Source organism: Brachyistius frenatus, unplaced genomic scaffold, assembly GCF_029030835.1.
Source record: "Brachyistius frenatus isolate BFR_SWC_R1_liver_20210118 unplaced genomic scaffold, ASM2903083v1 Contig_151, whole genome shotgun sequence".
Taxonomy (NCBI): domain Eukaryota; kingdom Metazoa; phylum Chordata; class Actinopteri; family Embiotocidae; genus Brachyistius; species Brachyistius frenatus.
Window position 1 is genome coordinate 743,856 of NW_027210750.1, and position 20,927 is coordinate 764,782.

The 20,927-nt window shown below is 49.4% G+C and overlaps 2 protein-coding genes across 3 annotated transcripts; one reads left to right on the forward strand and one right to left on the reverse strand.

Annotated features, from left to right (window-relative positions):
• Positions 1 to 1,342: 1,342 nt before the first annotated feature.
• On the reverse strand, positions 1,343 to 14,930 carry LOC138631232 (F-box/LRR-repeat protein 19). 2 transcript variants are annotated; one of them, XM_069716042.1, is made up of 11 exons: positions 14,130 to 14,930; positions 12,006 to 12,206; positions 9,918 to 10,061; positions 8,501 to 8,587; positions 7,704 to 7,889; positions 7,560 to 7,592; positions 5,877 to 7,165; positions 5,319 to 5,482; positions 5,039 to 5,200; positions 4,688 to 4,909; positions 1,343 to 4,484 (listed from the first exon to the last, which is right to left on the reverse strand). In XM_069716042.1, the coding sequence occupies exons 2-11, from the start codon at positions 12,189 to 12,191 to the stop codon at positions 4,180 to 4,182; spliced, it is 2,778 nt and encodes a 925-aa protein (XP_069572143.1). In that variant the 5' UTR covers positions 12,192 to 12,206; positions 14,130 to 14,930; the 3' UTR covers positions 1,343 to 4,179. The 2 variants fall into 2 exon arrangements, with proteins under 2 accessions (XP_069572143.1, XP_069572144.1); XM_069716043.1 differs by having other exon boundaries at positions 13,919 to 14,930.
• Positions 14,931 to 16,263: 1,333 nt separating this feature from the next.
• Positions 16,264 to 20,352, forward strand: ube2m (ubiquitin conjugating enzyme E2 M). The gene is made up of 6 exons (XM_069716047.1): positions 16,264 to 16,546; positions 17,615 to 17,709; positions 17,823 to 17,861; positions 18,440 to 18,543; positions 18,711 to 18,774; positions 18,884 to 20,352. The coding sequence occupies exons 1-6, from the start codon at positions 16,432 to 16,434 to the stop codon at positions 19,022 to 19,024; spliced, it is 558 nt and encodes a 185-aa protein (XP_069572148.1). The 5' UTR covers positions 16,264 to 16,431; the 3' UTR covers positions 19,025 to 20,352.
• The last annotated feature ends 575 nt before the right edge of the window (positions 20,353 to 20,927 follow it).

Sequence of the window (20,927 nt, forward strand, 5' to 3'; positions counted from 1 at the left end):
TGTCTTTTCTTTTTTACAGAGTTCCAACTTCTTCCTCAATTATTTCATCGACACAATGGAAGAGTCATGGACAAAGTATATAAAAAAAAAATTTAAAAAACAAACACAAAGAAAAACAGGATAAAATGCCCCTTTTCACGACAAAAAAACACATTTGGCAAAAAGGCGAGGATGAAGGTGATGAAGACGATGATCCAGTGCATCTTTAAAAACATCAACAAAGACATGAAAAGTTCCGTTTTACTAAGATCGAGAAGAGAGCAGATGAGATATGTCTGGGCGTCTGATTGGATAAGAGCTTTCAGGAGTCAAGGATTTATCGTCCAATCAGATTTGATCTCCTCACTTGTCGCTAGGTGACATTTGAAGCATCATTCAAAGAGCATGCGAGGCGTCGCCCCGACGACTCAGTAAAAAAAAACAAAAAAACAACAACAAAAAACAAACATCAAAAATCACAACAAATACAAAAAATAAAATATAAAAACGGACCCACAGTTGATCTGGTGCGTTTATGGCACAACAAGGCGACATGGCAATTTCAGATTTAACCAATAATACTTTTATTTTGTGGCCAACAGCAGAAACCTCGCCGAGCTCACGGGAAGCAGGCGGCGGCGAAATGATGCGATACTTCGACTGCAGCGCTGCAGTGTTCGATTATATTGAAGAACGCAGCTGAAACTGACTGAAGTTTTCACTACCGACTTTAAAACAAAACAAAATTTGACACCCTGAAAAACAGAATTTCAGATGTTAAAACTTTATAATTGATTGAAATCCATTAAAATTTTCACTAATAAACGAATCGATTTTTCATTTCAGCCAAAATCTTAATAACGTCTGAACAAGCTAACACTTTTTTTTTTTTTTTTTTTTTTTTGCTAGCTAGTGTTAGCTCGTTACAAATAAAACACGACGCGGATTTATGGTTCGGCCAACAGTTAGCGTCACGCCGTGGCTTTCCACATAGTTTTTGATTCAGCAGTTAAAGTCAAAAGACTGAAACAAGCAAACTAATATGTAGCTATGAAGCTAACAGACACACTAGCTTTAATGAGCTAATGACACAGCTCATTATCAATCCAGGACGAAACCTTTCCGGGATTTTTAGCGACCGATAGCTGTTAGCCAGAGACGGTGGCCATTTTGCAGCGTGTACCGTGCAGCTGACGCGAGACGAGCTAACTGACATGCTAGCCAGCAGAGGGCGACACGTCCGCTTGCGCCCCCCCCCGACGTAGTCGTGATGTGTTTTGGCTGTCTGACGTGTCGTGAACATTTTTAAAACAAACAATACGAAGTAACGAACATTTCTGCCCCCCCTCCCCCCTCCCTTCCCCCTCAGTGCTGCTGCCTCGCGTGACGGCCAGCCAGTTCACATACATGAAGAAAAAAACAACAACAAACAAACAAATAAACAAACATGCTACAGTCACAGCTGAGCGGAGACACCACGCCAAGCTTTCCCCACAACGTCGCAAACATCTGGGCGTCATTTATGAAACAAACGACCAAATCGGCCACGAAACCGGCAGCTCGCTCCGATTTCCTGCTTCGACCGGCATCGAGTTCACAATGAGGCGGACTGATTTTTCATAAGTGAGGCCCCCTGAGAAACGACGGAAGCTCATTTCAGCATAGAAAAGAGAGAAACCAGTGAAAATACTCAAAATATTTCAGAAAAGTCAAGATTGTGAGTCCTTTGAGGTCTTAAATCATGAAATCAAACGTCGTCCTCTGGATTAATTTAAAAGTCGTAACAATAAAGTTACTAAATCGGAATCAGTGCATTAAGATTACGAGATAAATCCGATAAATCCAGATCATGACGTAAACCGAGATGACGGCATTTATGAGAATGAATTCAGATGCGAGGTCACGAGAAACAAAATTGAGATCACAACATCGAAACAAGAAAAGATTGTGATTCAGTAAAATAAAGATATTATCAATGAATTTAAGATCCTGAGGCCCTCGAACACACCTGCGTGAACACACGTCTTTATTTTAACATAAAGACGTAAACACGTACAGAACCACGAGAAGAGAGGAGCGGAAGCAGAAGGTGTTTAAACACACCGAGACGTCTGCTCAGAGTATTGAACCAGTCCAGAGGTTTGGGCTTTGCACTGCGGTGAATCAGTGACCTGTGCAAGGGGGCGGGGCCTCTTCCACAGCTATTGAGGAAACAGCTGATTTATGAATCTGATTTATTTGGGCTGGTTTTAAGACCAGTTTCAGAATTGGTTTTGGTCTGGTTTTTTTGGTCAGGGAGGCTGTGGCTCAGTCGGTAGAGTGGGTTTGCACACTAATCAGAAGATTGGTGGTTTGATCCCCAGCTCCTCCTGGCCACATGCCTAAGTGTCGTTGAGCAAGACACTGAACCCTAAATTGCGCCTGATGGTGTACCATCGGTGTGTTGTAAGTCGCTTTGGATAAAAGTGTCAGCTAAATGTAATGTAATGTCTGAGAAAATCAGATATCAGTGTGTTGACACCTAAACACAGAGCTGATCACCTGTGATTGGATCACCTGGACTGATTTAATTGCAGGTGTTTTGAGGACCCAACGGAGTCAACGAAACATCATAAACCAGGATCCAGAGTCATCTGGTTCTGTCCACTTTGAGTATTTTAACTTCTTTTCCTGACAGAAACAGACTTTAAGTACAAAACAGATTCAGTTTCATCAAAATAATCTGAACAATGCAGCAAAGACAGGAAGTAAAGTTCAAAATAAAAGCCCACAGAGCCGTTACCATGACGAGACAGGAGCGTGACGACAGGAATGTCTGCGTTTGGACCGGATGGACGCGCTGCTGCGGCACAAAATAAATTAAACCTGGCTTCAAGAGAAACAAACAAAAACAGTCCTGAGAAAAAAAAAACACACGATCGATCAATCAATCAATCAGAAGGATGTGATCGCAGGTGATCGACAGGCAGACGGATGGAGGGAAAATCAAAGAGGAGTGATTGAGGCGCATGTTGAAGACATCGAGGCTCAGTTTGAAACACACCCAGCGCTGTCGGTGTGACACGCACACACACACACACGCACACACACACACACACACACACACACACACACGAGGGAACACAGCGGAGCAACGTGACGCCTGTTAAAAGGAACAGTCCGACATTCGACACCTGCCCGTTAGCCTAGCTTAGCACAAAGACTTGAAGCGGAGGGAAACTGCTAGCCTGAGTCAGCTCCGTTCTGATTGACATGTTATCGATGGATCAGCTGCAGGTTCTTCAGCTCGATAATCAAACAACGGTTCCTCCGGTTCAATCGGTTCTGCTGCGGGTGCTCGTCTTCACACATTTGAACTGGATTTTATTTAATTTCTACAGATTCGTTCTTTTCGTGTTTTCTGCGGCGACGCGAGCGATCCGAGCAGCGCGGGGTTAAAACTCGGGAGTGTGACATCAGCCGGAGCGCGAGGCGGGAATCGTCCACCTGAGAAAGGTATTATGGGTAACAGCTGCACACAGAGAGGGAACGTTGAGTCGCCCGGTCAGACGCATGCTGATGTGTTAGCTTAGCTTAGCACAAAGACGGGAAGCGGAGGGAAACTGTTAGCGTTGCTGCAAACCTCCGACACACACACACACACACACACACACACACACACACACACACACACACACACACACACACATATTACAGTTTAAATACCTGTGTGTGTGTGCGCGTGAAGGGGGGGGGGGGGTCAACTAAACCTGGACACCATGACACTTCCTGTTCTGCAGCTACTGACGAGGTGGATGACTGACGTGGTGATTGGTCGGAGGACGAAAGGAGGGGAGGGGAGGAGTGTGTTTGGGGACGGGGTCAGGTGTCAAAGGTCAAGGGTCATTTACAGTAAACTACAGATATATACACACACCCAAAATTGTACAGAGAACAAATATGTACATGCTCAGGGTTTCTAGTTTTAACTATTAACGACAACTTTTTCCCAAAATATGTCTTCCTCCTCCTCCTCCTCTTCCACTTCCTCCTTCTGTGGTTGTTCTACTCGCCAACAAAACGAAACTTTTACCGGCGTCAGGAGAAATGTTGCACAGCTCCTCCTCTTCCTCACCTGTCTGTAGTGTAACGAGGAGGGAGGCGGGGCCTGTCGGCCGTCTGGACCAATCACTGGCGTGTCACATGACACGGAGGAGGACTCTAGCTGTTCTTCAGCAGTGTTCTGTCTTCAGGAGGACAGGAGGAAGAAGAAGAGGAGGAGGAGGAGGAAGACACTGGCGTGGAGGAGGACGACGAAGCAGAGACGGTGGTGGTGGCTGAGGAGGAGGAGGATGATGAAGAGGAGGAGGTGGCGGTGGTGGAGGAAGACGAGGAGGGGTGGGAGGGGAATGAAAGCAGCTGTCCAGTCTCTGAGGAGAGGAGCGAGCAGGAGCGAAGATCCACCGTCTGCAGGGAGGAGCAGCGACGCAGCAACGACACCACCTGCTCCGTCACCTTCACACAGCCTGAGGAAGAGGAGGAGGAAGGGTGAGGAGGAGGAAGAGGAGGACAAAGAGGAGGAATAGTGAGGAGTAAGGAAAAGAAGGAGGAAGTATAGGAAGAGTGAGGAGAAGGAAGAGGAGGAGGAGGAGTAAGGAGGAAGAGTATCAGTGATGAAGAGTGATGAGTATCAGTGATGAAGAGTATGGGTCCAGATCAGGTGAGTTACCTGCCAGGTTGATGTGGGTGAGGCTCTCTCTCAAGGGGGAGATGGGGGAGGAGAGCGTGTGCACGGTCTGGTCCGTGATGCTCCCACACTGACTCAGGTCCAACCGGGACAGGTGGGGGACGTACCGCACCAGCAGGCGGGACGACGCGTCCGTCAGGTCCAAACCGGCCAATCGTAGCTCCGTCACGTTCTGGAACCGCCCCACTCTGGTTTCACCGTGAGCTGACGGATCAGAGAGCAGAGAACAAGAGAGATGATGCGGTGTGTGTGTGTGTGTGTGTGTGTGTGTGTGTGTGTGTGTGTGTGTGTGTGTGTGTGTGTGTGTGTGTGTGTGTGTCAGCGAGGTCTCACCTGTCCTGGTGTCAGGTGGGGGAGCCAGCAGCTCTCTCAGGTGGGAGTCTTTGAGGTCCTCCACTCTGCTGAGGTCCAGCAGCTTGAGACAGGGACAGACGGCCTGACACAGAGCAGAGACCGCCGGCCAGGGACAGCCGGACACATTCAGCTCCAGCAGACCTGAGGGGGACAGAGATGGGGAGGAGTCACAGGTGAGACAGGTGACAACCATCACCGTCAGGTGTGAACTACGACACTGTGAACTACAGCAGGGTGTTGTGAGGAGAGTCTCCGTCACCTTGCAGGCGGTTGATGAGCCACATTAACTGCTTCTTGGAGATGTTGGTATAACCCAGGTTGAGGGAGACGGGCTGTCGGCGGATGATACCACTCAGCATGGGGGGGGTGATGGAGCGCTGCCGGCTCAGGTCGATCTGCGTCCACAACCGTTTATCACAGCACCTGGAGGAGAAGAGACGAGTTTAAACCTTCTTTACGTGACGTCAGACTCAAAGACAACAGAGATAATTGATGAGTCATCGTCATCCGATTGATGAGTCATCATTATCCGATTGATGAGTCACCATCCGATTGATGAGCCATCATCATCCGATTGATGAGTCATCATTATCCGATTGATGAGTCACCATCCGATTGATGAGCCATCATCATCCGATTGATGAGTCATCATCATCCGATTGATGAGTCGTCACCATCCGATTGATGAGTCATCATCATCCGATTGATGAGTCGTCACCATCCGATTGATGAGTCATCACCATCCGATTGATGAGTCATCATCCGATTGTGTCGCCCCCTGCTGTGTACCAGGGGGAGGTGCAGTGTTCGGACTGACCAGCGGCTCCAGGTGCGACACACCCTCATGCAGACACACAGCTCCCGGTGGCTCAAGTAGGTGAACACTCGCAGCCACACGTCGCGCGTCATGATGTGGGCGGAGCCACAGTCCAGCGGCAGGCAGCTGGGCTCGGGGCAGGCGGGCGGCGGTCTCACCAGGTGGCGCTCCATCTGGACGGGCCGCGGCGGCGAGGGCACAGCCGGCGGGCTGCGCTTCATCATCTGAGAGCGCGGGGCGAGGCGCGACGGCTGCGAGCACGGCGACGCCGCCATCGCTGACATCATGAGGCCGCTGCCTCCCCCTCCGCCCCCGTTGGAGGTGGGGATGGAGGAGGAGGAGGACACGTTGTTCCTTGACGTCTGGTTCTTGTTGCTGCGGATCTTGTTGCTGCGGCTCCCGCTGCCTTTGGTCCCGCCCCCGCCTCCCCCACTGTGTCTGTGATTGGTCAGTACGCCACTGGCGTTCTCCTTCTCCCCCGCCTCCCTCCCCCCGCCCCCCGTCCCTCCTCGTGTCCGTCCGTTGCGTGCCTCCTGCCCGTTGCTGCGCTGCTTCCCCGGGAAGCTGTCATGCTGCGAGGACGGAGGCATCTGATTGGAGGAGAGCGGTGAGGGCGGGGGAAGGGAGGTGGAGTTTTTCCGGGTCCTGTCGGAGGTGGGCGTGTCCTCCTCCTCTCCGTCTATTAACCCTCCTTTCCGTCCTCGTGGAGGTAACCCCGCCTCTCCTCCTCCCCCTCTCCGCCGGGCCTTGTCCCCGCCTCCTCCTGTAGGCTCCTCCTCCCGCTCCTCCTCCTCCGCCCTCCCTCCCTCCCCCTCCGACTCCTCGCTGGCGCTGAACCCCAGCTCGGCCAGCCGCCGCTCCCGCTCCCTCTCCCTCTCCCTCTCTCTCTCCCGCTCCCGCTCGCTGCGACTCCTCTCTCTCTCCGCCCGGCTCCCGCTGCTGTTGCCGTAGACGACGGGAGGAGGCGGGGCGGGGGAGGACGACGAAGGCGAGGAGCCTCCCCCCTGCTCACCTCTGAGGGAGTCGTCCGAGTCCGACTCGGAGTCCGACTCGGAGCTGGAGGAGGATGAGGACGAGGACTCGGGCCGGCGCTCCAGCAGACACATCCTCTTAAAGCGCTCCAGTTTCTCTCTGTGATGGGAGCGCTGGTCGGCGCTGGACGTCCCCCCCGCACTTCCCCCGCCGCCTCCTCCTGGCTGAGATGAAGAGGAGGAGCCCTGCAGTCCTCCAGCTCCTCCTCCAGAGGAGGAAGTGGGGCCGTTGGACTCCGCTCCCTCCTGTTTGGGTTTCTGAGGGCGAGAACAGAAGATATGAACGAAGAGGTCGACTGGCTGCAGCTGCTTCACCGACTAACGTCCTCCGAAAAGACAGACGACAGAGAAAAATGGGACAACCGACAGTCACAAACATCCAGATGTTCAGTTAACTGCAACATCAGCAAGAAAAAGGAGCAAGTCGTCACAAACAGGAGGTCCAACTGGTTTTTAAACATTACTGCGGGAAAAAGGGCTGAAATGATTCAGCAATATGAAGATAACTGATTTCCAGCACAAACAGAAACAGTGACGGAGCTGCGAGTGAGCCGGAGTTCGGACCGAGTTCAGAGTATTCAAACTGAGACTCTGAACGAACTCCAGCAGCAGTTTGATGAAGACGTTCACGGATCAATAAAAGACTTCGTACCTTTTTGAGGCGTTTTTCGTGGGCGCCCTTCATCTGAGGAAGAAACAGGAGACGGTCAGATTTGAACCGATGTTGCAGAATAAAAGCCAATAAATCCAAATCAATTAATCATCTTCCGCGTGTTGACCGGCTGAGTCGGTTCACCTTCTTCTTGGGCCCGCTGTCCGCAGGGAGCTCCTTCTCCTTCTTCCTCTTGTGCCCCCCCTCCGCCCTCCCCCCCTCCTCCAGGGAGGGCGGGGCTTTCTTCTTTGGGGGAGGGTCGTCTGTGAGCTTCCAGCGGCCCACCTCGCCGTTATCCAGCCTGCGTTTCCCCGAGCCGTCGGCTTGGTCCTGGCGGAGACGAGGTTTCACAGCGTCGGTCAGAAAACAGCGGGCACCTCGCCGCGCGTCTTGACAGACGGCTGCAGGTTCGTTAAAGGTCTTCACACACCGTTTGTTTTAACGTCACCGCACATTCAGCTAACGGGCAAAACCTGCTCTTCTTCTGCGTGAGGAGGACGAGATCTTCATCGCTGGATGATGATGATGATGATGAGTCATCATTTTGAGCTGACGCCAATCTATTCAAATCCTTTTACTGAGGAACAGATTGACGTCACTGCCGCGTGTCGATGAGTTTACATCAGAGATGTTCGCAGGATTGTTTCGGATTTTTACCCGTCGCTGTGTGAAGACCTTTAACTGTAAAATTACCAGAAATATCTCAAGAACAAACTCGTTATTCTGAAAGTGAATTTAAGTTTTACAATAAAGAGACTTTAGATTTTATATTTATATCTAATTTCCCTCCTAAACTTTCTACTTAATGTTTGATAACATTTAACAGTCTCTCCGGACTACGCTGATTGGATCCCATGAATGCTAACATGCTAACGTCAGTTTGTCAAGAGGGGCGGTTCTGGTTCTCCAGCGGGTGGGTCCACAGAACCGGTCCAACTCACCTTGCTGGTTTTGCCCTCTTTGTGGCACTTGGGACACTCCCAGCAGTTCGGGATCTCATCGTTGATGATTCCTTCAGCTTTGCCCATCTGAGGAGAGAAACCAGAGCGGTCGGCGTGGAAACAGCAGAGAGTCTCTTCTGACACGTTTAAAACTCCACTTTCATCCTCACGCAGCTGCAAACATCTGCTCTTACATTCAGATATAAACACGGAGAGTTACAGAGAGTCACTGAAACTAAACCAGCTCCGAGACAACGCTCCGAACACAAGCTGGGATTTAAAGAATCTCACGACGTCTGCGCCGGGATTTGAACCCTCGATCAAAAAGGTTCAGAAAACACGGAGCGGTTTGGACACAAAAATACTTACAGAGCACTGAGCTTCAACACACAGGCTGAATAATAAGGTAACTTATTTCAAAATAAAATATAACCCCACAGCAAGATTATGAGAAAAAGTTAGAATTTGAAATGTAAAGCTGTAGTTCAGTTACAGCGCCCCCTAATCACCGTAAAGACCGAGCCGTGTTGGAGAGACGAAAGACAGCTCTGTGCCGAGACAATGAAGATCAATTTGCTCGTAAAATCATAACAATCTGACGTATCAAAAAGTTCGTAGATGATCTGGGTCAAGCTTCGTGATGACTCGTCCGTCTGTTGCCATGGAGACGTCGAAAGTTTTTTTTTCTCAGAAAACTGAGAAAAAAAAGTGGAGCGAAGTGGGTCGCATCGTTACGGAGATACGATACACGTCTCAATTATCACAGTGCCCCCTAGCGGTCTCTTTAACAGGACGTCGTAAATACCTAGCCTGTAAAGTTTCGTTAGACTCGGACGACGTGTTGGAGAGATGTGAGAAATCTACTGTACCGAGACCTTCGGATACATCGCTTTGTAAAAATCAGAACAGTCAATGTATCAAAAGGTTCGTAGATGACGTGTAAAGTTTTCGTAACAACTCGTCCGAAAAGCCAAAGCAAAATAACGTGTCTGTCACAGCGCCCCCTGCGGGTGCAGTGCCCCGTGTTACTGGAGGGAACCTCCGACCCACCTGCTGACTCTGGTGTTTTTTTTTATTTTTTTTTCAATCTACAGTGAGGATGTTCAGGACTTTTCAGAATAAAACATCACCATCACCCCCACCACCTCCTCCTCCTCCTCCTCCCTCTCTGTTCTCACTCTGCTGCTGCTCTGACCCACTTTCTGCTCCGCATCATTAAACTTTGATCTGACTGCAAATATGTGAAAGAAGCAGCAGCAGCAGCAGCAGCAGCAGCAGCAGCAGCAGTCACATCTGGGCTGCAGCTGGAGCGCAAGCGTGTTCGACCGGTCACACGGGGGGAGTCCGGTTCCTCAGGTCCAAACACTTCCTGCAACAGAAACCTGGACAGGGGGCGGGGCCAGGTGTGAGGACTCACCTTCAGGCAGCTGGGGTGGATGATCTCGTTGCAGATGGTACACTCCATCAGGGACAGACTGAACTTCTCCTCCTCCGAGTCCACCGTGTCCTCCTTCCCCGCCTCGCCGCATGCAAAGCACACGGCCGTGTGAGGCAGCACCGGCTGCAGGGACACAGGGAGGGACAGGTGAGACACACAGTGAGACAGGTGTGTGTATGGACAGTAACAATGCTACCATACTAATGTTCAGCAGGTTTAACGGTTGCCACGGTTACAGGGTAAGATTAGCGTGTTAGAGGTTTAATTAGGGGGCGGCTGATCGAGTGCTACGTTCACAGCCAACGTAAACACCCCCAAACAGAGACTGACGAAAACTAGATTTTTTTATTTTGAATACTCCGGGTTTTTTTCCCGTCCGTGAAGCACACGCCCACCAACACTTCCTGATCGGGCTCATTGATCACGGCATCGCGGCTCAACATCGAGGGAACTCCAACATGTTTTTCCAAAATCCCCAAAAAGTGTTACTGATATTGCACAAATAAAAGTGGGCGGGGCTTCAGCTGTTGTACAAAATGTAGTATTTTCTCTGTCGTACAACGCTTTACTTTAGGACACGTTTTACAGGACACATGGACAATAAAGGGACGTCCGTCTAATATCTCTGTTCCGAGATCAGATTTGGAGGAGCTCTGAACACGATTAGTTCAGGGACTGTCGGACGTTTGAAAACCGGACAATAATTTACTTTTTTTTTTACAATTTCCGGCTGATAAATGGATAATCTTTTTTTAAAAGGTAACCATGTCTCTAAAACCGCCAGCAGGTCTCGTGGTTCAGTTTTAAATAATAACGTGTCTGTGGGGACGGAGACGAACTTTAAAACTCTGACATCCTGTCAACGTCATTCTGATCCTGCTGTTCACCTGAGCAGCCACCGGAGGGCGCCTCTCCTTCCTCCTGCATTCCTCCATCCTCCCCTCTCCAAACCAAACCCACCCCCCTTCGCTCCACCCAAAAGCACAAACAAACAAATATATAAATAAATAACCGTACAACAGGAATAATACGAGCAGCAGCAGATCGCCGGTCTCAGAGTGTGTGTTAAAGCATCTCTGTGAAACCATGGCGATGGATCAAAGCCAACTCTCTCTCACTCACAGCGCCAGCAACCATCTCTGGTTGCCACGGAAACCCAGCATCGTCGCCTGCTGGGCTCCAGCTCTGCGCTGATGCTATTTGAAGAATCGACACACGCACAAAAAACAAAAAAACAATATAAAAATCACACCTTCAGGGTTTGAAGATGACGTTCCACTGAGTGCGTGCGTGCGTTGAAACGTCTATCTTTGTGAGGACATTTTGTCAGGTCCTCACAAAGAGAGAAGAACAAGCACGTGTGTGTGTGTGTGTGTGTGTGTGTGTGTGTGTGTGTGTGTGTGTGTGTGTGTGTGTGTGTGTGTGTGTGTGAGATGCTGTAGCTGTAAAGGAGGGTCATGTGATCGTGCACATCTGTGCTCACCATCATTAAAATATAAAATATGAGACAGAATATGTGACTCTCGTTCTGCCGTATTTCCTGGTTTCGGCGGCGCCTGGTCGTAACGCGTTCCTCCCCGTCAGCATGTGGCGGTAACGAACCGTCAGCTGCCGTTAAACAACACGAGGAGAAGAAGAACACGTGGCTGCGGAGCCTCGCCGCTAAAACTGAGCGTCTCCGGGAGATTAGACGTCGACGTGTGAACAACGGAAACACGTAAAGACGACGACAGCTGACAGGAAGTCGCGAGAAGTGCAGTCAAACTCTGCAGGCAGAGCGAGCAGATCTTCAGTCTACCACAGCTGCGCACCGCCGCCAAGAGTGAAGCAGGGTTGATTTGAACTAGTCTCCTTCACTGTTGGACGTATGATTGGATGTTCAACAGAGAGTCCATCACCGTGACGACCAGCCAATCACAACACGTTCTTCCTTCTGGTAGAGCGGAACGGTCCTTTAGCTTTCCTGTTTTTAACTCACAGCTGCTGATCGACCTGAAGCCACATCTGTCAATCAGCCCGTCAATCACTCCATGAGTCACCTGCTGAGTGTGTGTGCGCGTGTCTTACCGCCGTGCACTGTCTCAGGAGGCAGGACTGCTTCATCCGGCCGGGCCCTCCGAACTTCTTCATGTCCTTACAGAAGTGACACTCTCCGCACTCCGTCCTCATGCAGGCCTGGCAGCGCCGGCACCGCGTCCGCCTGCGCCGCGCCCCTCCGCCAGTCCCCCCGCCCAGCGCCTTACTGCTCGACATCCCCGAACAAGTCAGCTGGAGGGACGGACAGAGAGAGAACGTAGAGTGCGAGACGGACATCAGAAACAGTTCAACGATCAATTCAGCTTCTACAATAAGAAGTTGTTTATCTTCAAATCCAACAAATACCTTTGAAGCATCTTTACAATATATTTTGCAGACATTTTGATTCATATGTTCTTTTGTAACTTTCGAAAAGGTTTGATCGAACGCTGACGTCACTGTAACGTTGTAATTCACATGTAAATAAAGTGAAGCAGCCACAGACTGGTTGCTACGATTAGTAACAACTGGAGACTGCAGGTTAACCAGGTAACCAGGTCACCGGCCCGATAACACAAACTCCACCTGGGTGGCAAACTGACGTGAGCAGCTGCGGCGCGATCGTCACCCTGACGTTGAATTTATGTTGTTATTGACCGTTTACGTTGTCATCAGCGACTGTTTACATAATGTCATCGACTGTTTACGTTGTACGTCATCGACTGTACGTTGTCGTCAGCGATTGTTTACGTTGTCCCTTTACCGTTTACGGTGTATGTCACCTCTCGTCTGTCTCGCTTCCTGTCCTTCGTGTGATTTTTGGCCCACGGTCCCTTTAATTAGTTTCACCTGTCCCTCGTTGTCCTTCCCTCCCTGCTGTATTTAGTCTGTGCGCTCGTCTTCTTCCCTCTTCGTCACTTCGTTTCAGCTTCGCGTCTGTTGCCGCGTCTTTTGAAACCCGGAGAACACAAAGCCACCTGGACCGTGGCGCCGCGGCGACGGGGGTCGACCAGGAGACGACTCCGCTGCTGCTCCGTGCGCATCGCTGCGAACTCTCTCCGAACTTAATTTATCGTAATTATCTCAAAAAAAAAAAAAAAAACGGAAAATCGTCAAGATTTCTGAAGTTGCAGCTGAATAATTTTTAGGCTGTTTTCGCTTTAAAAACAATGAAACGTTCCTCTCTTCACCGACGTCTGATCGATCGACTGAAAACAACAACGTATTGATCGGTATTCGATCTGCATGTTCGGTTCGCCGGCGCCAACCGGATATCGTCGCCACAGCAGACGGTTACCGATCACGTACAGTCGATGTCTCACAAACACATATTCAGTTTATCGTGGTTAATATCGGTCGACCGAGTCGAATATTTCGTTTGTTGACTTGCGACAGCAGCTGAGTCAGAACATCTGACCCCATATTGATGGTTCCTGTCTGAGATACCAACAAACTGATGACATTAATGGATTTTCAGCAGCTTCTGGTTCTTCAGCAGGTTTTGGGTTTTTTTGGTTGATAAAAGTTGCGAATCGATCGGACCGTTGATGGTCGAGTCGATAGTCGATCGACTGACTGTTCTGCTGATCAATAAGAGCGTCGGGTTGTTAGAGAAGATTCCAGAAGACATCCTGGTTCAGCTCCTCTGACTTCTCTTTGTCGAACATTGCAACCTGCAGCTGTCCTACAAAGGTTGTGACGTTTTACCGACCGGTCGATTAATCGACCGCCGGAGTAAACAACCGGCGCGTGAACGGGTAGTTCAGTTGCAGCCCTGTTAAAGGCGAGCTAGCACAAAGTTAGCAGCCCACAATAATGAAGCTCTGGCAGCAGTTGGAGGTAGCGGCTAGCGGCTAGCGCGTCACAGTAACCTACATTTTACCAGCACACACACACACACACACACACACACCTGCATCGATCACACGCGGGGCTTGATCAGTTAAATAAATACTCACACACACCTGAAAACGTCACCATGCCCACCAGCCACCCCACCCCCACCTCCACCTCCCGATCTGGACCGGTGGAGTTTTAGGCGTGCTACACACGTTAGCAGGCTAGCAGTCCGTCCGCCCCCTGCGGTCGCTTCCTCTCTTTTATGTCCGCCGCTTCGCAGCGAGCACCGGGGCAGGTGGAGAGGGACCAACGCACACGCTCTCTGCGGCCTCTCACCTCTTCGTATCAGGTCGCATGCTCCTGGGTCGCTCATTAGAATGAATGTTAGCCAGCGGTTAGCTCCCGTGCAGCGCGCAGCTCGCCGTCCGCTTCCTTGTTCCTCCCTCCGCCAGGCTGCCGTCAGCTCCCGGGCTGCTCACACGCGTCCCATCGCGTTAGCTGCCGGAGCTCCAGCCGGCCCCCCCCGGCTAGCCAACGGACCCGCGGCGGGTCGAAATGTCTCGATGACCGAACTGATCGATGAGGATGAAGAGAGCAGGGCGCAGTGCTGCTGCCGGAGTCGTGCCCATTCACTCCTGTCTTCCTCACCCCCCCCCCCTCTCTCTCTCTCTCTCTCTCTCCGGGGTGAGTGTGCCTCTCTCCGGGGTGAGTGTGCCTCTCTCCCCCCCCCCTTTCAAGCACGTTACAACGTGTTCCTCGGCTCTTCCTCCCGGGGGGCTTCAAAACACACAACGAGCTCGTCCTCACCGAGGCGCAGCAGTTTCCACCGACCAACTCTCGGTAATAACCCTCCGCGGGAACTAGGCCCCCGCCGATCACCGCATTAACGGCGATCACATATCGGGAATAAAGCGCAGCGCGCGGCTATTGTTCTCCGGTCCATTGTGAGGCGCCTGGCCGCGGTGCGGTGCGGTGCGGTGCGGTGCTCTCCGTGGCTCGGGCTCAAACGTTGCGCCGCCGGTGACACGGTGAACCCCCGCATCGATTACATCACACAGGTGACCGCAGATTCCGCTTCAGCCTCGGAGGAAGACGGAAAAAATAAAATAAATAAATAAATGTAGTAAATAAAATATGGGCAGCGAAAATATGCACGCTCCGCCTCTGCGTGATGACGTCACGATGCGTCTGGCGCAGAAAGGCATTTGGGGACTTGAATTATTATTATTTTTTTTAGTTGTGACCAAAAAAACAGTAACAAACGCAAGGTCTTACAATTTCAATTACAAAAAAATCAATATATATATATATATATATTTTTTTTTAAAAAAACCTGTTTGAAACCAAGACTATAAAAAAAAATTAAAAAAACTAAATAAAAATTTTCTTCCAAAGTCAAAACTCTACATAGGCCATAATTGGTCAATATAAAGTTTAAATTATGACACTTACTTATTTGACCTTTGGAGTTAAACATCAAGGATTCTGAACATTTCACAAATTATTCCGCAAAAAAAATGTTTATAAAGTGACAGAAATGACTAATGACACTAATTTACAAGAGTGAAAATTAAAACTTTAAGGGACTCACCGAAATTCAACTCAGACGTGGGCGGAGCATCTGCCGTTGAACAGCTGGAAAGTGAGAGGAGAGCAGAGAGAGAAAAGAACAGCATAGAGAGACAACAGGCAATTTAGATAAGTTACCTCTGACTAAATCATGAAATTAAAAGAATTGAATGGTAGTGAAGTAGACGATGGGGTTGACCGTGATATTAAAATCATCTAAAACACGCTAAACATGTTGACCAATCAGACTTCATTCATGTCATTTTTGATTCTGTCCTTAATTGAGTATATTGTGATACTATTTATAATATTCAGACTCTGAACCTCGGGATCCACACCTCCTAAATTGCAATACAAAAGTAAAACAAAAACAAAAACAAAACAAAAACAGCTAAGGAGTAGAACAAGAGGTTAAATCAAACCATATTCAGACTAAACTTTGTGGCATGGGTTTGCTTCACTTTTCTTCTAACATTTGCTTCGGAATGAAAGTTCATTTTTAAGAAGATTTAGCAAATCCACATTTATATATATAATTTTTATATATACATTTTTATATTTTATATATTAATATAATATAAATATAATATATACATTTTTATATATAAATTTGTATATATTTTATATATTAATATAAATATATACATTTTTATATATTAATTTGTATATATATATTAATATAAATATAATATAAATCCACATTTATACATATAATATTTATTCATATATTAATGTATTAAAGTTAACCCTGGTCGTGTACATTCAAAGGAAAATAAATCTGTTTATGAAGCACACACACAACATATGACCCCCCCCCCCTCCTCCTCCTCCTCCCCCCCCCCCCCCCCTCCTCCCTCCTCCCCCTGCCCGGCCTCTCTTGCTGGCTAACAGGCTAGGCTAGCCCAGCTAGCCCCTCAGTGATTAGAGACGCGCCGGCCCCATCCACACTAACGGTGCCGCCAGGACGAGATCCGACTCTCTCTGCCCGGAAATTATTCACGCAGACGGACTGCAGCACGCCGCCGGGGACGCAGAAGTTTAAGGCATCCGATTCATCCACTAACTGAAGATGATTAAGCTTTTTTCCCTGAAGCAGCAGAAGAAAGACGAGGAATCTGCCGGAGGAAACAGAGCCGGAGCCGGGGGGAAGAAAGCCAGCGCGGCCCAGCTCCGGATACAGAAAGGTAGGCAGGTTAACAACACCAGCCCCCTCCCTCCCTCCCCCCTCCTCATCCCCTGGTTAGCTGACTAGTTACCAATAAACCACAGACTAACCTCCCCCTCCTCCCCCCTCCTCCCCCCCTCTGAGATAAACCCAGCGGTGTTGTTGGAACTCATGGATGCTAGCAGCTAACATGCTAACTGATGCTAGCGGTTTGCTTTTTGAAAACAAAACCGCTGAAGAGGCTGAAGAGCTAGCACGCAGCTAACAGCCACACGAACCAAAACCAGGAACATATTCTGCTAACTGCTAACCAGCCTCCCCCCCCCTCCCTCTCCCTCCCTCCCCCCTCCAACAACACCTCGGCAGCACTTCGTGGGGGCCAGTTAGCCTCGAAGCAGCTAACCTGCTGTGTCAGCTGTGTTTCTGAACTAAGTTCTTCACACCTGAGCAGGTGAGCTGAGGGTCGGACCGGCGAGCCACAAAACACTGTTTCTACCTCTCATGACGACACCAGAGGTTTTGGTCCAGGACCGGAGGGGTGAGGGGGGGGGGGGCCGGGTTCAAGGCACCTGGTGGAGGAGGGGGGGAGGGGTCTGCTCAGGAACACACCTGTGAACAGACCGGCAGGTGTTGGACCGCCTCCTGACCAGTGATGGTTCTGACCACCTGACTCAGAACCAACCGGTTGGTTCCTCTGAGCTTTCTCTTCAAAACTTTGTGGGTGTTTCTTTCCTAATTATTATTATTATTATTTTATATATATATATAAAATATTACACTGATATCGTCAAAACAAAAAAGGTCCAAATCGGTTGGATTTTATTTTATTTTTTCCCGCTAAAAGCTGCAGGACGTCCCGGGACGCACCACGACTTCCATGGAGGCTGTAACCATGGCGACCGTAGAGACGGGGCTTTAAAGGCCTGAGATGTTTCACGTTGTACGTTAATTTAACGGGAAATATTAAAACGATCCGTCGTGACCGTGTTCGGCTGACATACCCCACCCCCCCTTCCCCTCCTCTTCCCCCTCCCCCCAAAACAAACAAACAAACAAACAAAAACGTTGCTGCGTTTGTGTTTTTCAGACATCAATGAGTTGAACTTGCCAAAGACGTGCGAGATCAATTTCCCCGATGACGACGACCTCCTCAACTTCAGACTCATCATCTCACCGGACGAGGTGAGTGTCATCGTTGTCGTGTCGTGGTTGTTGTTCGAGGAGGTCAAAGGTCAAAGTTGTCTTTCCATCCGTCCAACCGGAAGATAAAATGTCTCCCTCTGTTTGTCTCGCAGGGTTTTTACAAAGGAGGAAAGTTTGTCTTCAGTTTTAAGGTGAGAACCGCCCGTCTGTGTCTCATCTTCATCTTCCTCTTCATCAGTGATGTCACCGCGGACAAAATCTTCACCACGTCTGTGTTCCTGAGCCCAGGCAGTGATTTCCACTACAGAATCGTGGCTGTTTTTTGTGACACCAGATGGGTTTTCTTTGTGCCACCGTGAATTCGTTCCCCCCCGGTCAGACTGTCAACACCGAGTTCCACTGGGACCTTCAGAGAGGAAAACATTCGCCACGGCAACAGTTTTCCTCCAACACGACCCGCTCAGTGTCGGAGAGGAATCGGTGGGAAATCACTGCATGGGCTCAGGAACACTTGTCCCCCAAAATTTGATGTTTCTCTGCTCCAGTTTCAGGTCTGCGGTGACATCACGAATGTTCACGTACAGGGTTGAAGGTTGTTGACCCGCCGTGCTGCGTTCAGGAACACTCTGAACTTACTGATCCGCCCTCTTTATTTCTAACGTCGAAGAAGCAGAAGAAAAGAGTCGGTCATTGGCTAAACGATGACACTGCCGGGTTGAACAGTGTGTGTGTGTGTGTGTGTGTGTGTGTGTGTGTCTCTGTCTCTCAGGTAGGACAGGGTTACCCCCACGACCCCCCAAAGGTAAAGTGTGAGACGATGGTGTATCACCCCAACATCGACCTGGAGGGAAACGTCTGCCTAAACATCCTCAGGTCAGTGAATGTAAACATGTCAGCTCAGAGGAGGCGGGACGAAGGAGACACCTGTAGCCAATCAGAACCCTGAGATGTGTGTGTGTGTGTGTGTGTGTGTGTGTGTGTGTGTGTGTGTGTGTGTGTGTGTGTGTGTGTGTGTGTGTTTCTCCTCTTGGTGTCCACAGAGAGGACTGGAAGCCTGTGTTGACAATAAACTCCATCATCTATGGTCTACAGTATCTATTTCTAGTGAGTTCACACCCGACTCTTCATCATCTAATCCCCCTCCTCCGCCGACAGGTTGGGTTGTACTGATCACCTGTGGCCTCCCCCCCCCTCCCCCCTAATCCCCCTCCAGGAGCCCAACCCCGAGGACCCGCTGAACAAGGAGGCGGCAGAAGTCCTGCAGACGAACCGGCGGCTCTTCGAGCAGAACGTCCATCGCTCTCTGAGGGGCGGCTACGTGGGCGCCACTTACTTCGAGAGATGTCTTAAATAACTCGGCGTCCCGGGATCCTCCAAACTCCCCCCGACCTCCCCTCCACCTTCACTCCTCACCCCTCCTCCTCCCCCCCCCTCCCTCCTCCTCCATCCTGCTTATCGGATGAAGCAGGAGCTGCGATGACAGAAAGCAGCACGCCAGAAGACGCTTTTGTTTCAAAACAAAAGAAGAACCACCCCCCTCTCTCTCTCCTCCCCTTCGTCTCCCCCCGTCTCCCCCCGTCTCCCCCTCCTCCCATAATTCTCTCTGTTTTACTTCCAAGACGCAGCATTCAACCGTTTACACGCCACAGGGGGACGCCGACACACACCTGATTGGACTTGAAAAGATGGCCGACAGCAACTGGCTGCCGAGGATGATGATGATGATGATGATGATGGAGGACTGACGTGGGGGGGAGGGGGCGGGGTCAGTGAATGTTGCTCGGGTGAGTTTCTAACGCCACAACGCTGAAGATGATGATGACGACGACAACGATGATGATGATGATGACGATGATGATGATAATGATAGTCGCGTGATTTTTTATTTTATTTTATTTTTTTCGTGTGTGGCGAAAACACCTGCCGTCTGACAGGTGCTCAGAAGGACACGCCCCCTCCCTTTCTCTGCCGTTCATTCATTTGTTTCACACCAATCAGCCAGCAGCAAACTCCAAACTGGATGTTTCCACGGCAACCTGACAGTGCCTATAGTCATGGTTGCCTGGCACTGGAGGGAGGGGTTTATAACCCACTGTGGGAGGAGCTTGTGAATCACAAAAGGGGGCAGATGCGCCTTAAAAATTTTCTCGTAGCAAGACATGGACAGTTTTCAGCCCGAAATGGCTCTGGGGCACTATAATGATGTCAGCACTGGGGAGGGGCTAGTCGGAGTGGGAGGAGCTTGTTATTGACAATGTAAGCAGATGCACCATAAAACCTTTCTGAAAGAAAAATATTGCCAATTTTTTTCAGCGTGTAGTGACTCCAGCTGTTGGTTAATGTCTGCCCACACTGGAGGGAGGGGCTTGTTTATGTGGGAGGGGCTTGCTATTTAGTGTGGGAGGGGCACGTGAGTCACAACAGGAGCACACATGCCTTAAAAAAAATGTCTCTGAGCGGGACATCGGTCACATGACACCGCCGGTGGCCACATGACACGCCCGTTACTGCAGGGTGGTGGCGAACAACATGGAGCGCAAACAGAGTCGATCAGTTTGGAGTTTGCTGCTAAACAACACACACACACACACGAGTAAACAGGAATCACACACACAGCGTTGGTGGGCGGAGCATTGTTTCAGGTAGGCGGGGCTGTTGTGGGGGTGGGGGTCGGTGTGTTTTTGTTTAAAGGAGTGGGGGTGTGCGTGGGGTTACAGGGGAGGGCGGCATTTGATTTTCATTTTGGGTGGGGGGCTTGTTGTGGGCGGGGTTAAGAGGGGAGGGGCTTAAAATGTTACGATTCTATTGTGTATATTGAAACCCCAGCTGTTCACATTGACTGCAATATGATTTATGTTAAATAAAATATGAACTTGAATGATTATAACTGTTCTTACATTCACTTAACACAAAAACAGGAAGTACACAAACCCTGCCCTCGACATTAATTTGCAATTTAACAAAATACAATTAATGAAAGAACTGTAGACCAATTATTATTATTTCTTATTTTCAAAGTTAATGTAAACATCGTTCAGGTTTCTGAATGTAAATCAATACCCTCAGTGACATTTGTTTTTGTTTAATAATTTCACTTTTATTGGTTTTATTTCCATTACTGATCAATATATACACAATATAAAGTCTTTTTAAATGTCATAAAAATTGTAATGAGCTTTTAGAGTAAATGGTCATTGCAATTCCCCAAAGTGGCTGAAACCAATGGGAAACCTGTTTGTGCCAATAAAAATAACAAT